Source organism: Oreochromis niloticus, linkage group LG17 (genome assembly GCF_001858045.2).
Source record: "Oreochromis niloticus isolate F11D_XX linkage group LG17, O_niloticus_UMD_NMBU, whole genome shotgun sequence".
In the NCBI taxonomy this organism is placed as follows: Eukaryota; Metazoa; Chordata; class Actinopteri; order Cichliformes; family Cichlidae; genus Oreochromis; species Oreochromis niloticus.
Genome location: NC_031981.2, coordinates 4,879,731 through 4,894,988, shown reverse-complemented (window position 1 = coordinate 4,894,988; position 15,258 = coordinate 4,879,731). Strand labels below are relative to the sequence as shown.

The window sequence follows — 15,258 nt, the reverse complement described above, 5'->3', positions numbered from 1 at the left end:
TTTGAATATCACATATCAGGAATACTTGTGGAACACGTTTCACATTAATGCATTTCTATTTCCATTATTGATATTGACTTAAGAGACCAGACTTTTATCCAGCTGTTGTTGGTGAAGTGCACAGAAACAGCTACATCACAATCTCTCTTCCTGCTTCCTCCCAATAGCCCGCCCCTCTGTCTGTCCCATCCATCAGCCTTGGGTCATGTGTCATGTGTAGAAGAGCACAGAGTTATTTCTCAGCATTGACTGTGTATGTAAATGCCCCGTGTCCTGCTTTGATCTCACATGTGAAAGGTCATGTCTGCCTGTGCATCACCACAACTGCTTCCAGTAGAGGAACTCGAGGAAGAACACCAAGACCCAGGGACGGGGGCCAAAGAAAGGAAGGGTGGATTAGCTTATGTTTTGGCTAAAGAGATAGAATGAATGTTTTTAAGTGGTCTGCCTGCTGAAATGAACCAATCAGCATACTTTATTTTACTTGGCCTGAATTTAGAGCACGCTCAAAGCTGAAGTTCCTGTGTTAAGGCAGAAATCGAATTATGCATATTATAAAAAGGGGAAAGCACAGAAGGTGGTGGGGGGTCGTACAGGGACGAGAACAGAAATGTTAAAAAGCTCTGCTATGCAACTCTTCCAACAGGATTAGGAGCCAAACCCATTGCAGGGAGGCTTGGCAAAAGCCCCATGGGGAAAAGATGGGGAAGCACAAGGAGGTGGGGGGTGGAGGGAGGAGTGGGGTGAATGCATACGTGTAGCATCATGCCGTCTAAGCTTGAGTGGAAAAAGACGATTTTGCATAAATCATTCCTAATTGTTTAAGTAACGACGTGCTTTGCTGCATCAATGAGTGATATGGCACAACTCCTCCTATAGCCTGTTATTGCATGCTTTAACAATTATAAACCTTTCCTCAGATATAGTTTCCCTGGAAAAGGGGGGAAAAACAAACAAACAGGCAATGCGTTTTGTATATATGCTTGAATGGGAGCTACAGAGATGAATAAGCTAGCAGGTATTGATCTGCCCAGTCCTAAAAATGAACATGCACCAGCTTTATTGCTATTGACATTTGCCTTTCCTATGTGCACTGTGTTCACAGTGGTTAATGAAACAGACTTACTTCAATCACATGTAAGATTTCTGCTGAGGTCAAACATGAATTAAGGTATGTATAAAGTCCCTTTTCACCAACACTTAAAGGAGCAGTGTGTAAATTCTCACCAGTACAGATCAGCAGACTGCATTCAAGTGATTTCTGGGTTTTTTTAGTGCTCCCAGCTGAAGTGCATAAATTGCACCACTGCAGGACAAACAAATCTGGCTGCCGTTCATCTGTAGTGAGTGTAGCCTGACAGCCCACTGTGAGGCTGCATATGACAGGTATCCATGTTTATTTACTCTGGAGGACCCTGTAGGTGAGTTGTTGAGGATATCCTGAACTTTTCTGTGATAAAGTGTTGCTGTATTTTCTGCTGTTAGCTGCTGTTAGCCTCTGTTAGCCTCTGTAAGTGAAACTTCCTTTGAAGTGGATCTAACATTGCTAAACTCCAACAAGTAGTGAATAAACTTGCATACAGTGTGAGAATGTAAAAAACTCTTTATCAGAGGAAAAGGTAACATTAGCTGGCATGATGTTAGCTACCAACCAGCTGTTGCTGTTTAGCCAGCTCGTTGTCAGCTGTCCGGAGACAAAGGATCACATGTCTAATCTGCTGACAATAAGTAACTGTGACAGTATCAAGAATAAATAAGTATGTTCATTCAAGTTTTTGTGTCTTACAGCTCTCTCTTAAGTTCAGGAGTTAAGGCCTGAGGTGAGGAGGAAGAGGATGAGGCAGATGACAAGGAGGTGGAGAAAGGCATAATAAGACGAAGAAAACATACATGTACAAGTGTTAAATGTCATGTATAGTTTGAAAGAGCTATTTGTGATCTTTAAATTAAAGGTAACTTCTAGCTGAGTCTGGAGACACATACATAAAATGTGATTAGGTTAAATGGCGGTGTCTATCTCACCACTGCATTCAAGATGCCAGGGCAACATGGCGGCTTTCGCAAACCTGTACCCACTCCTATTGTATTTTCATGCATTAATTCTAAGTTTATGAGAATGAAGATTTAATTATACACTAATCTGTGTATATTTGTCAATAAAACATTTTTTGTCTATTAAAGAACCTAAAAAAATCCCTTACTGTACAGTTAAGGAAATCAATTATTATTCAGACTGCTAACTTCATGACAAAAGACAATCTTGGCCTTTAGTTTTTCAATTCTGGCCACCAACCAGCGTGGTTTGCTTGGTTTTACAGCCGTGAATGGAAGAAAAGAAAGCTGGCTGACCAGTTTCATTTACAGTAAAAAGCGTTAGTGAAACTCGAATTGTTTCTTCTATACCCACTCACAAACCTGTCACTGTCAGGACTTTGGTCCACCAAAGGTTTACATATAATCTTACATATAGCAGAAAAAAACAAAGAGTAGGTACATTACACTCAAATAAAGTACAGCTATGTCTTTGTGCTCATCATAAAATGACAGATACTCATCTTTTAGAAAACAGAGAAACCCCAAAGGTTTAAAGTGAAATTTGACAAGCTAAGATAAGAGCTCTTACAACCGGAACACACAGCCCTCAGCTGTGGAGCAGAGCTACCCCACACACACACACACACACACACACACACACACACACACACACACACAGGAATACTGAGGGAGAGATTGAGGACAGATGGAACAGTGTTGTGGCTAGCAAAGTGTGTTAAGTGAGTGTATCTCAGTAGAGTTATCAGAGCATTCTTGTGTTTCAGCAGAGAGCTCGGGAAACATTCTCAGGCCTCCTGTTTGCCAGAAGAAAAGCACCTGTGCATGACTTGCACAGGTTTTAAGAGGAACTTTGATTAGTAGCATAAGAAGAGTGACAGCTTTCAACCTCTCCCTCTCTAAATGAGACAGTGCTCACTTCAATACATCAATAAGTGGTCTTATGTTCTGCTGATGGGGCTTGTTTAAATGAAAATAATACAGTGTCATCACTCTCATTGTCAGATGTATAACTAGTTGCACCCTATTCAAATGATATGTGGAAAAGGTACGCACAGCCAGAGAAAGACCCAGTATGAACTGGGCCTGATGAAAGGGATACAAAGAGGTCTGCCAATAATTAGACTGGATCCATACGTATACACTATATAGCAATATGATTTGGTTCTGGTCCTGAGCTGGAATTTGGACCTAATTTAGATTTGTGACAAAGAAGAGGTCAAAAAATAACTAAACAAAGAGGGAAAAAAGCCAGAGGGAACCTAATTTAAGACGGACTGAAACACAACTGGTGTACTGACTCACAGTACTTGTTAACTTGCTGATAGCCTAAAATTCCCCAAAGGCTTTCCTCTCCAGAAAGCCCAAAGGTCAAAAGGCCAAGCCATCAGCAGTAATGGTTGCTTAACACTTGACATCATGAAAAAAAGGGGAAAAAAAACAGGGAGTTGGAGCTCTTCAGTGTAAGTGTGCACATCTGTTTAATTGTGCATGAATGTGTGCTTACATATATTTATGTATTTGGGCGCACAAGGCCACAACTAATTAAGAAGTCTGCCCCATCCCCCCCCCCCCAAGGGACCATCAAGAGGTCACTGTAGTCAAGGATACAGCAACACCCGTCAGCTGTCAATGACAAGCATGAAAGCAGAGACAGCGATTGAGGGCTATACAGCCTGTAACCTGCTGAGCCGCTGGGCTCTCAGATGCTCCGCAGGTTGACTACAACAGCAATAAAGCACTTAGAAAAGGACAGTCAGCCTTTTGTCTGAGACAAAGACAAAGGCACAAGTCCTCCAGCAATGAAGGGACTTCTTGTGAAAGCCTTGCACTGCCCTGTGAACCATGACATGGAGGTCAAGCTCGTTTCCAGCTGCATTATCACACCAATGTTTCTGTCAGAATAAAGAGAGGAGAATGCAAGACCAATATGGCTAACTGACAAAAAGACACACATTTTCTCACATGTAATTTCATCTTAAATACTTTTACCAATCACAATGATCTATAGTGCAAACTCAGATTCCCCTGTTGTACCCTGGATCATAGCAGCTCATCTGCATTCTATCAACATGTGCATATGTTGGGAGACATGACAGAGTAACAAAAAAAAGCTGGGAGAGCTCAACAGATCCAGCTGTGTTAGGCTGTTTGCCCATTTTGGGGGGTTTAAAGTGCTCTGGGTGATCAAGCAGAGAAAGCATGAGAGTGAGAAGAGAATAAGAAAGACAAAGAGAGAGAGAGAGACAGCGGAGAGGTTTTGCAGCTACTGACAGGTAACAGGAGAGCTAGAGTAGTACATTTATTTTTCTTGATTAATAGCTAGGTGTGAGCATCTATATGTGCGCATCTGCGTTGTAGTAGCTATCCTCTGAGTTTGGGTGTGAATGTCCAAATGTTTGCATTTGTCTAATCTTTAACTTTAAAGAACAAAGTGTGCTTCTGTCTTGGAGAAAAAGAAGCTCAGTGCAAATTCTTTCTACATGACTTAGAAGGGTTTGGATCTAACCCTTTAGATCCAACCCCCCACCACAGAAACGTATCCAAACTTCTCTTTCATTCAAAAATCAATGTGTGAAAAACATGCACAAAGCATGAAAAGCTACAAAAAAAAATCTTCATCCACCCCCCACTCCCTCCTGCAGTGAACCTGCACATTCATCCCATGCACTTTAAAGAGTGCTAGCATGGATAAACTCCAAACAGTGAGAAAAGGAAATCATCAGCCTTCATATATCTACACTACATGCATGTGTGCGCTCCGGCTTTTTCACCAAAACCCACATAACTGCAACAACAAAGCCACTGAGTTATGAGGGTGCCCTGTGAACGGCACCTTTTTATTACCTCTATCAACCACTTGCAGACAATACATTTATCAGCCAAAAGGCACAAAAGCAACACAACTGGATCCTGCACAGAGCCTGCAGCAAACACTTCACTGATCATACAGTCAACACTGCAGCTGTCTCTATTCAAGAGAAAATTCTACACTGACTCCAAAATGTGGTGATAAATCACATATTGGGGGTGGAGGTGGGGGTGGGGGGGGGCACATGAATGTACTGGCACATGGAACTGACAGGAAAAGCGTGATTTTCTCAGAAAAACATCGGACTTAAGAAATGGTTGACTGCTTACCTGAAACAGAAATAGTCATGGGTGCTTCCAGGGCCCTGTCATTGTCCAAATCCCTGCTCAACCTCAGATCCCCAGTTTCTTCATTCAACAGCAGCAGACTGAGTTCATTTCCAGACTCAAACTTGTAGCGCAGCTTATCCGACACATCCGGGTCATGAGCCGGAACCTTTCCTATTACTCCAGATGGAAAACTGTTGGACTTGTTGGTGACATAGTTATTGAAGAGAATCTCAAAGTTGTGTAGCACTGGTTCGTTGTCATTCATGTCTACTAGGCGGATGTGCACAGTAGCACGGCTCACTAGCGGTGCTGATGTGGCCTGAACGACTATGATATACTCAGTTTTGGTCTCATAATCCAAGTCTGTGAGTGCAGTGAGGTCTCCATTGAAAATATCCAGCTGGAACACTTCTGGAATATTCCCTTCTACAATCTGATACATGATCTGAGCATTAGTGCCCTCATCGGGGTCTGTGGCAGTGATCTGGGCCACGACTGATCCCACTGGGCTGTTCTCTTGCACGTCAATAAAAAGCTCATCCTTCTCAAACACTGGAGCATTGTCATTTATGTCTTGGACTACAATATGAATAGAAACAGCAGCTTTCAGAGGCGGAACACCCTTATCCACGGCAAAAGCCTTCAGGTTATAAACAGGAACGTTTTCCCGGTCCAGCTTGCGAGCGGTTCTGACGATGCCAGAGTGAGGCTCTACGTGAAAATCCCCGTCACCGTCATCCCCACCTTGAAATGTATAGGTCACCCTGCCGTTTGATGCACTATCTCTGTCTGAAGCAGAGATCTGGAGCACACTAGTGTAGACAGGTGCATCCTCAAGAACACTCCCCTGGTAGATGTCTCTGAGAAAATGAGGAGCATTATCATTGGCATCACTGATGATGATCTCTACATAAGTGATGTCAGATTTCTGGGGGATGCCATTGTCTTTGGCAGTGATGGCTAAAGTGTAGGAGGCCTGATCCTCATAGTCAAGCTCCATTTTGGTTACGATGGCACCCGTATCCGGGTCAATTTCGAACTGAGGAACATTGTCTTCCATTACGTACGTGACACGAGCGTTTTCCCCCGTGTCTTCATCTGTCGCACTGATCGTTATCACAGTGCTGCCCACTGGTTTGTCTTCACTGATAGACACATGGTAGCTGGCGCTTTGGAAGACAGGCCGGTGTGTGTTGGCATCGGTGACATTGATGAACACCTGGGCGGTATCGTAAAGTGTTCCATCACTGGCGGTGACTGTCAGGACATACTGGCGTTCCAGCTTGTAGTCCAGGGGAAGGGCTAAGGTGATGAGGCCACCGCCACTCTGGCTAGTGATGGCAAAGCGGTTCCTGGTGTTGCCACTGGAGATCTGATACGTCACCATGCTGTTAACATCCCTGTCCACAGCGGTCACTGTCAGCACACTGCTGCCGACCACAGCATCTTCGTTGATCTTCAGTGAGTAGGTCTTCTCTGAGAATGTGGGCGTGTTGTCGTTCACATCCAGCACTGTGATGCTGACACTGGCAGAGGAGGACCTCATAGGTGTCCCGTGATCTCTCGCCTCCACGCCAAAGGTGTAAAATTCAATTTCCTCCCTGTCGAGCGGCTCACTAACTGTAATCCAGCCTGTGCTGTTGTTGATGGTGAACGGAAAACCTGACGTGGTGTCGGTAATGCGGTATTCCAGGAGAGAATTTTTCCCTGAATCGGAATCAATGGCTTGAATGTGGATGACAGAGTAACCAACGGCCACATTTTCCAGCACTGTGGCCTGGAAAGGTGTGCTGACAAACATGGGTGTGTTGTCATTGACGTCCACCACTTGCACCACCACCATCCCTGTGCTGTTTATCAGTGGAGGCCTGCCTCCATCCTGAGCCTTAATCCTTAAATTATACTCCCGAATCATTTCATAGTCAAGAGGATTGATGACATCAATGACACCAGTGGGGGAGTGAATGTAGAACTGCCCTTTAACGTTGCCACTTATGATGCTGTAGTGAACTTTGGCATTGTTTCCCTCATCTCTGTCCGTCGCCTCCACCTGGATCACTTTGGTGTTGACTGGCACGTTCTCTGGGACCTGCACCACGTACCTCTTTTCAGTGAACTGTGGATAGTTGTCATTTTCATCTTCCACAGAGATGTAAACTGTGGCGGTGGCACTGCGGGGACTTGGCTCCTTCCCCTGATCGTTGGCTTCGACGATCAGTTGGTACTGGGCCCGGGTCTCCCTGTCAGGCCGCTCTCTGATCCTCACCAGGCCGCTCCGGGGATCAATTTCAAACACAGAGTTGACTTCGTCTGCGTTCACAATTTTATAAATCATGTCGGCGTTGGAGGGAGCATCACCGTCAGTGGCCCGGACTGTCTTAACTTCAAAGCCCACTTCTACGTTTTCTCGGATGCTGACTCGATATTCATTTTGCTCAAACACAGGGGTGTGGTCGTTGGTGTCACTTACAGTGACAGTGAGGTAAGAAGTGGCAGATCTTTTGGGGGTGCCATTGTCCGTCACAGTAACTTTGAACACATGGGTGTCTTTGACTTCTCTGTCCAGAGCCTGGATGGTTGTTATGCTTCCAGTCTGTGAGTCTATGTAGAAAAAGTCATCAGACCTTTTATCAAACAAGGCTTCCATGCTGTACTCCAGCCTCCCCGCTTCTCCATCATCCGGGTCATTTGCTTTTAGGGTGATAACTCGCGTCCCAGCGGGCTCATTCTCACGCACAGACACCTGATAGTTGGGAAGTTGGAACTGGGGAGATGAATTAACCTGCCGCTTTCCCCTTCTGATCAGCATAACAGACTGTCTGTGGATGGTTTCTGACGGGCTTTGGAGGTGTTTGCGCGCTGTAACGAGCGTCAAAAGAAGCTGCACAGAGAGCCCGCTGCCCGGAGAGCTGTGCAGCGCGCAGTGAAGCTTCTCCTCGGACTGTCCACTGTGTTTAAGACACAAGTCACTAGCCAGGAATAAATCTCCGTGCCTGAACACCCCGACAACGTTTCTTCCTACACACTCAGTATCCAAAAAGGCAGTGTTTCGTGTGAAGGAGGGTAAAAGTTTTGTTACATTCAAAATCAGAATACCTGCAGGTAAGCAGGAAGTTGCCTCCAGTTTTGAAAGGTGTTTTATGTGAATGTCTGGCTCACCTGACGCTTTCTTTCTCTTGTATTTAATAAAACAGTCCTGGCCGTGAACGAACACATTAAAATGCGTCAGGATAACGTCTCCGGACGCGGAGGACACAGTTTTGAAATAAACAGGCGCAGGATTCCTGGGTGTGCGCGCACACTGAACTTTGTGGGACAGGCGGATAACACCGTCGAGCCTCCCAACTTGGAAAAAACTCTGAATGAAGTTGGGAGATAAAGTCCTGTCAAGTTTATAAGTCCACCCAGGGCCGAGCGACAGGTTGGCCAAAAGGCTCCCGGGCTGTGAAATCTCCGAAAGGTGCATCTCCAAACATCCTGCGAGCGGCGGCACGGTGAACAGAACACAAACCCAAACCCAGCAACACATCGGCGGCTCCATGCTTGTAAACCTGCCGGATCCCGTTCAACTTCACCGAAACTCCTCCGCAAAAAAGTAAAGAAAAGCATTAAGTCTCCCTCTCCCAGCACCGCGTCTTACTTTTCTCCCTCATGGTGAAGTTTTTCTCAACGTGGAAAAAGACGCTGGGTATCCATAGTATCAGTGTGTCCAGGCGCGTCACGGCTGCGTAAACCCACACTGAGTTTAAAATGAGTACAAAATGGCTCCGCGGCTCTCCTCCTCCACCTCCTCCTCTCTCCTCCTCAGAGACTTATTACCATAAACCTGCTGTGTTCCCCCTCTGGGACGCTTTCGGGTGGGGTGGTGGCGGGGAGGCTTTCTTTCTTTCTTTTTTTTTTTTTCTCATGGAGATTTAGGAAGTGCCGCTGACCGAGTGACCAATACGCACAGGCGCATTGTTATTACAATAGGACGAGAGGTGGGTAAAATTCCTGCTGCGCGTTTAAGTGTCGCTCCCTCTTCAACTTCTGTTTGCTGAAGCGTTCTGAGCAGTGATGGTACAATTAAAACAGACCTGAGGCTCAGTGAAGGAAGACTGAAAATGTCATCATCACAGCTTTAATCAGCTCCTACTCATCTATGGAGGGGAGAAAGTCGAACGGGTATTTATATGTCACATCAGTGTAGTAAATATTACACACAGGGAACTGTGGACTGCACCACAAAACTATAGGAATGTCGCAGAGGATCTCACCTTCTTCATCCGTGCAGTTTACGTGTGCGTCATGGTCAGAAATGAGTGTTTTTTTTCTTCATTTGTAATACATCAACAACAACAACAACATAATAATAATAATAATAATAAAGATGATGATGATGATGATAACAATAATCGGTAAAATCGGACAGCGTTTCAGGCATCTATTTTTTTATGATTTCGGAATTTTTTCTCACATTTCGTTTTGTTTTGCCTCAACAAAACGAATTTTTTTTAAAGTTTAAGCTGATAAAAAAAAATGACCTTTTAATAAATTATAATCTATTCTGGAAAAACCTCCCACAACAACGATTATATGCTGCACTTTAACGTGTATCACGAGGCAATGCCGTTACTCTCGGGATTCGTTATGTTTCTGCTAAACAACGTTAACTCCAGAATAACATTCGACGTTAATCTTGTATAACAGCGCCCCTACGAGGACCAGGAGCTTTACAACAGTTAGCCCACAGCTGCCGTATCCACTGATGAACTTCCTTGCACGCACCTTACTGGTGCCGGGTTGGACCCGTTTTTACCTGCAAAACTTCTTTAATTCTTCGTTGCACAGATTCAGCAAGGTCCTGGAAACATTCCTGAGATATTTGAGTCTGTATCAACTTGACAGCATTACAATTTCGATCCCTGCCTGCTCCAGTCTGCATGCCAAGCAGTTGCTTTCCAATGAAGTGTGAATGTTAGACAGCATGTCGCAAAGAGTGCTTGTGTGTAAAACTCTCCGGTAGAGTAGAAGTGCTCTAAAAACCAGCACGTACTCTATGGCACCAACAACCATGTCATTTTCAGAGTCACTTAAATCACCTTTATGTTCTAATGCTCAGTTTGAACTTCGGCAGGTCATCTTGACCATGTCTACATGCCTGATTGGCTGATTAGACATTTGCATTACAAGCAAAAGAAAAAAAGGTGTGTCTAACAAAATGGCCATTATGTATATAAACTAAATTTTGCCCAAGAAAAATCACGACTTTGTACAGAACATGATATAGCACATTTAAACACAGGCGTGTGCAGGAAAAGCAAATATCACTCTTCACATTTATTTATTTATTTAAGTCCAGTTTTCAAATGTACACTTTGTACAGAGTTCCTTCTCCCCCGCCTGCAGAAAGGCACGATGTTGTTTTTTAAAAACAGTTTTCCTCATTAACCTGGCATTTTAAATGCAATACAACATTAGAAAACATCTTACTTGTAATTTACAACAACTGAAATAAATGGCACATTCATTTTGAACAACTTCAAAATCTGACAGATGAAAACATCCAATACTCTCACATTTCCTTTCTCTCCTTTCAAGCATTTATTTAGGTCATAATTTAACCACCGTCAAATCCACAACAGAATAAACTTGGATCCTAGAAGTTGTGAAATATACAAAAATAATTTCTAGCAGCCTTCAAAGTTTGTAGCTGGTCTGAAAAAACAAACCAACCTGAGCAGCCTTAAAACTTTGAAGACAAACTACATAAACTCTTATTACACCAATAAAGTAGAACAAGCCAAGAGTCACCCAGATCTGCCCACAAGGTAGTGTCCTCTGAGGAAACGTGAGCATTCTGACAGCCCAGCAGAACTTCACAAATCTGCACCAAGGTCTCCCAGTAAAGAGAAAGCAGAGCTCAAGGCCTCAGACCACAAAAAAAGAAGCAGCGTCTACAGTTCAGAAAATGTTCTGCTTAACAACGTGAGCTCAGTTTTGGTTTCTGCTTTTATGAAAACACAGTGCACTGTAGAAATGCACAAACCTACTCGTTTACACAATTATCAATTAAATAATCATATTTCACGAGTGCATCTTTGTCCTCGTAGTGAAGCCGACAACAAGCAGTACCTGGAAATTATCGCTGTGGTGTTGGTACAGATCTTGACCGCAAAGATTATATTAGGTTAAAACAGCAGAGATCTACTTACATAAAAACAAACAAACAAACAAAACAAAACACTGCTGTTTCCTGGAGCCTTTAAAAAGCCAATCAACCCTCTGCTGCCTCCCTGAGCATCTGCCCTGTGTCACTAAAGCCGGTCCAAGCATCTCTTGGACTGGCTTATGTTCCTCACAGGGTGCTCGCAGCTCATGTGCTGCACAGAGTGGATTTCCTCCACAGCCGGACTGTGAGCTCCTCTCAGCTGTCTGGTTCAGGGGTCGACTGCTCTTTGTGCTGAAAGGCTGCTACCATCCGCTCGCGGCCCTTCTGCAGCGTGAATTCGCTTGGCCCAAGCTGAGTGATCTTCCCACTGCCCAAACACTCGTCCCCTTTGTAGAGCACGGCAAACTGTGGAAGGAAAACAAGAACACTCCGATAACACAAAGAAGCCACGCATGTAGTGTGATGTTACAGAACAGTCCTGAACACGTTAGCCGCTACCTGTCCAGGTGTCAGAGCTCTGACTGGCTGGGAGAGCAAAATCCACACAGAGCCGTCCATGTTCAGAGTTACTGTGCAGGGAACTGGAACGCACAGTTGAAGCTGTGTTTAATGTTTAAGCTGATTTTCAGTCGGCATTAATAGTCTCCTCGCAGGCACTGATAACACAGAACTCACCGAGCGGCATCTGGTGGATGAAGCGGAAGTGACAATCCATCATTTGGGTCCTGGCTAGTTCAGGGGGCGGGTCTTCTGTTACCCAGTGGAAACGCTCCGTTCGCACGGTGTCGCGGAAAAGAGCTGGGTGATTGGTTGTGGGAGCCTGAGCCGCAAGAGGTGTGACAAATCAAGCCCCCGATTAAAAATGGTCACGAATTGCAACACGTTGCTCAAGAAACACCAAAGATAAATACGCTGCCTCCTACAGGGAGTTACAGGTATTACCATCCTCTGTTCCATTAGACAAACCTGGTTTTTAAATCTACAAGTCGACACATTCATGAACATTAAAACTGGACAGAAATTGCTCCTAATTGTAAGGGAACATCAGGAATGTTAAGATGGATGCTTTGACATTTCATAACTAAAACACAGATGTTCTCACCACAAACACATCTCCAGTAACGATGTCTTTGTCCACCACAAACCAGGCGTCTCTCTGCCCACCTATCCTTGCCCTTTGGCCCAGTGTCAGTGTGAACCAACCTGGATGGACAGAAACACACAAGAATATGAGAAAAGAAGGGACAAACAGGTGTCTGATAGTTTTATACATGCGCATATGGACCAAAACAACCTCTGTAACCTTTAACGCGTGACTGCATGGGAAATGATTTGACTTTGAAGTCAGCCTCATGTGGCCATTTGAGGAACTGCAGGTTTCAGCACTTCAGACGTTGCTTTGTTTTTAGCTCCAGAGAATGCCGCCTGACTATAATATATTTTAGTTCACAAACACACCTTTGTGGGTTCCCATTACAGTCCCATCCTCAATGGAGACAAAGTTCCCAGGTTTGGGTTCCAGATACTGAAAATAGAAACAAAGCAGCTGAAGATCAAAATGATCTGAGGTCATCTTAAAAAGAGATGGGAGGTTTTGTCCTAAATCCTATGAAAATGAGATACTTTTGCCATGTGAAACAAATACTTACCTCCAAGATGAAGTTTTCAAAGTTTCTCTCTCCAATAAAGCAGATACCCATGCTCTGAAACGACATGCAAGTCAATTTAAATCCTGTGTTCCTCTGTCCTTATTAAAGTCTGTAATATATTTGAGCACCTCTTTCTTCTTCAGCACGTGGTGAAACCCGGCCTCAGCAGCAATCTTTTTCACAAATTCTTTGGTGAGTCCAGCGAGCGGGAACATGGTTTGCCGTAAGGCTTGTTGTGGGATCTGACTGAGAAAGAAGGTCTGGTCCTTGAGGAGATCGGCCCCTTTGTACAGCTTCACAGCTGGTGACAGGAACACAAGGAAAAAAAAAAGACAAAGTTCACTCACAGAAACAAAAATAGTGGAAATTAGTGTCAAAATCAGAGACATAAGAGGTATAAAGTGAAAGTCACACTTACGATTTCGGATCTCAAATCGATCTCTGAACAGCGTGGTGGGCGGAGCTGTGTGAGCCTGTTCGAAAACTTCGTCATCTTCCTGTGATGTCCTGGCATAGTGGCCTGTTGCCATGGCATCAGCACCTACAGGAAACAATAAATCTCTTGGAGTGTGTCTGAGACTTAAGTGATCATATTTTATATTTCAACCAATAAGCATGAGAATGAAAATAAAACAGCGTACCCAGGGTGTCGATGGCGTACTTGTGGAAGTGGTTAAATTTGATGTGCTTGTTGCATAGTATGTCTGGGTTTGGTGTTCTTCCCCTTTCATATTCCTTCAACAGGTTACTGCAAACCAGACAGAGAGAAACTGCATTCAGTGCTCAACACTGGATTTAAAAAAAACAAGTACAAAATTTGAGAGATTCCACATTCTGATCCTAGTTTTTGTTCTAAATCTCATTGAAGTCAATATCAATTTTAAATGTAAATCAGAACATTTTTCCTTATCAGGAACCCTGGAAGCTCGCCTCATATTGCACTTTAAGCTCTTCCAGCATGCACACAGTTGTTGCACATCTGCAAGCCACTTTGCAACCAGCCTCCAACTGAGCTCCTACTTTTTAATGCTGCATATGAATATTGTGGATAGCATGATGGTTTGATAGTTAGTGCTGTTGCCTCGCAGCAGGAAGGTAATGGGTTTAAATCCACTGACCAGCTGGGGAGGAAGCCAGGGAATCTGGAGAGAACCCACATAGGATTTATGTGGCGTCTGCATGTTCTCCTTGTGCCTGCATGGGTTCTCTTTGGGTACTCCGACTTCCTCCCACATTTCACAGGCACACTTTAGGTTAACTGGTGATTCTTAATTGGTCGTAGGTGTGAATGGTTGTCTGTCTGCCTGGATGACCTGCCCAGGGTGTAACCTTCCTCTTGCCTTATGACAATTGGGACAGGTGGAACAAAACAGGGAATAGATGTAGCCCTCTCTTCTGTGCTGACTGCCACCTACAGCTTTCCATGTATGTGCACAGAAGGGCAGGGAGCCCACACAACAGAAGCATCCAAATATAACTTACTGCACACAGAAATATCTTTGGGTATCGTGGTCCAAATGACCTGCAACTGTCTTTTTAGCAGCTCTTTAAACTAGTATGTTTAGAAATGATATGCTGAAAATCACTTTGGAGCATTTTCACAAAAACGGCATTTCTCAAATTTCATTGGAGATGGCGGCATCTGTACCGGACAAAGTATGTTGAACACAGCGCCGACAGGACGATATACAGAGGAGGTGGAAAGGGGATGGAGGCAGATGATAAGCTGCTGTGAGCCCTAAAGGCAGCTGACAGAAGAAGACAGAAATACCTGAAAACTTCATGCCAGTACTCTTTGACATAGGACATTTGATGAAAGGGGACATCCAGGCTCTGGCACACTCTGTATGCGTCCTCACAGTCCTTCTCTGTGCTGCAGACCCCCTTCTCATCCAGAGAGTCCCAGTTCCTCATAAAAACTCCAGTCACGTTGTAGCCTTCAAACAACACACAATCACAATGAGACTCACTTACAGCTTTACTTTGGTTTTTCTGACTTTATTTGGTTTATTTCTTTCATTCGTATACAGCAGCTTCCCCTGCCTGGCTAACCTTTTCCCATCACAAAGCCAGTGCAGGTGTGCTTCAGTGTTTCCACTGCCAGCTTTTCTCACCTCGTCTCTTCAGCAGTAACGCTGCGACGGAGCTATCAACGCCGCCGGACATGGCGCACACCACGTGCTTTATCAAGGCCATGTTTTCATATTACTGCAGTCTGGCTCTGAACACTTTCTCGCTCACGAAACTAGGACATTTCACCCAGCT

The 15,258-nt window shown here is 44.4% G+C and overlaps 2 protein-coding genes and 1 long non-coding RNA gene across 8 annotated transcripts in view; 1 reads left to right on the top strand and 2 right to left on the bottom strand.

Moving 5' to 3' along the window:
• Nucleotides 1–2,157, top strand: part of LOC112842644 (uncharacterized) — a 29,443-nt gene extending 27,286 nt beyond the window's left edge. For both annotated transcript variants that reach the window (XR_003214523.1, XR_003214524.1), the window contains exons 3-5: nt 1,106–1,171; nt 1,276–1,421; nt 1,789–2,157. This is a non-coding gene — a long non-coding RNA (uncharacterized LOC112842644). The remainder of the gene's footprint in view (nt 1–1,105; nt 1,172–1,275; nt 1,422–1,788) is intronic.
• Nucleotides 1–9,095, bottom strand: part of celsr1a (cadherin EGF LAG seven-pass G-type receptor 1a) — a 100,862-nt gene extending 91,767 nt beyond the window's left edge. For 2 of the 5 annotated variants that reach the window (XM_005451760.4, XM_019347004.2), the window contains exon 1: nt 5,194–9,093. In XM_005451760.4, the coding sequence (XP_005451817.1) occupies nt 5,194–8,734 (3,541 nt within the window). In that variant the 5' untranslated portion in view covers nt 8,735–9,093. Of the gene's footprint in view, nt 1–5,193 lie in introns of all 5 variants that reach the window. The other 3 variants (XM_019347002.2, XM_019347003.2, XM_005451765.4) reach the window with 2 other exon arrangements.
• A 1,410-nt stretch (nt 9,096–10,505) lies between these two features.
• trmu (tRNA 5-methylaminomethyl-2-thiouridylate methyltransferase) lies at nt 10,506–15,250 on the bottom strand. Its single transcript, XM_003445076.5, has 11 exons — nt 15,108–15,250; nt 14,765–14,930; nt 13,635–13,741; nt 13,412–13,534; nt 13,122–13,294; nt 12,994–13,047; nt 12,803–12,869; nt 12,447–12,547; nt 12,020–12,164; nt 11,843–11,925; nt 10,506–11,749 (listed from the first exon to the last, which is right to left on the bottom strand). Exons 1-11 carry the CDS (start codon nt 15,187–15,189, stop codon nt 11,600–11,602), a joined length of 1,251 nt encoding a protein of 416 aa, XP_003445124.1. The 5' UTR covers nt 15,190–15,250; the 3' UTR covers nt 10,506–11,599.
• Between the last annotated feature and the right edge of the window lie 8 nt (nt 15,251–15,258).

Bases quoted from the DNA above. Each gene is read 5' to 3' on its own strand.
- trmu (XM_003445076.5), bottom strand. From the start codon at position 15,189: ATGGCCTTGATAAAGCACGTGGTGTGCGCCATGTCCGGCGGCGTTGAT. The intron at 13,535-13,634 runs GTACGCTGTTTT...TGTTTCCTGTAG, and splicing joins GTACGCCATCGACACCCTGG to GTGCTGATGCCATGGCAACA. The intron at 13,295-13,411 runs GTAAGTGTGACT...TCCTGTCACCAG, and splicing joins TCGATTTGAGATCCGAAATC to CTGTGAAGCTGTACAAAGGG.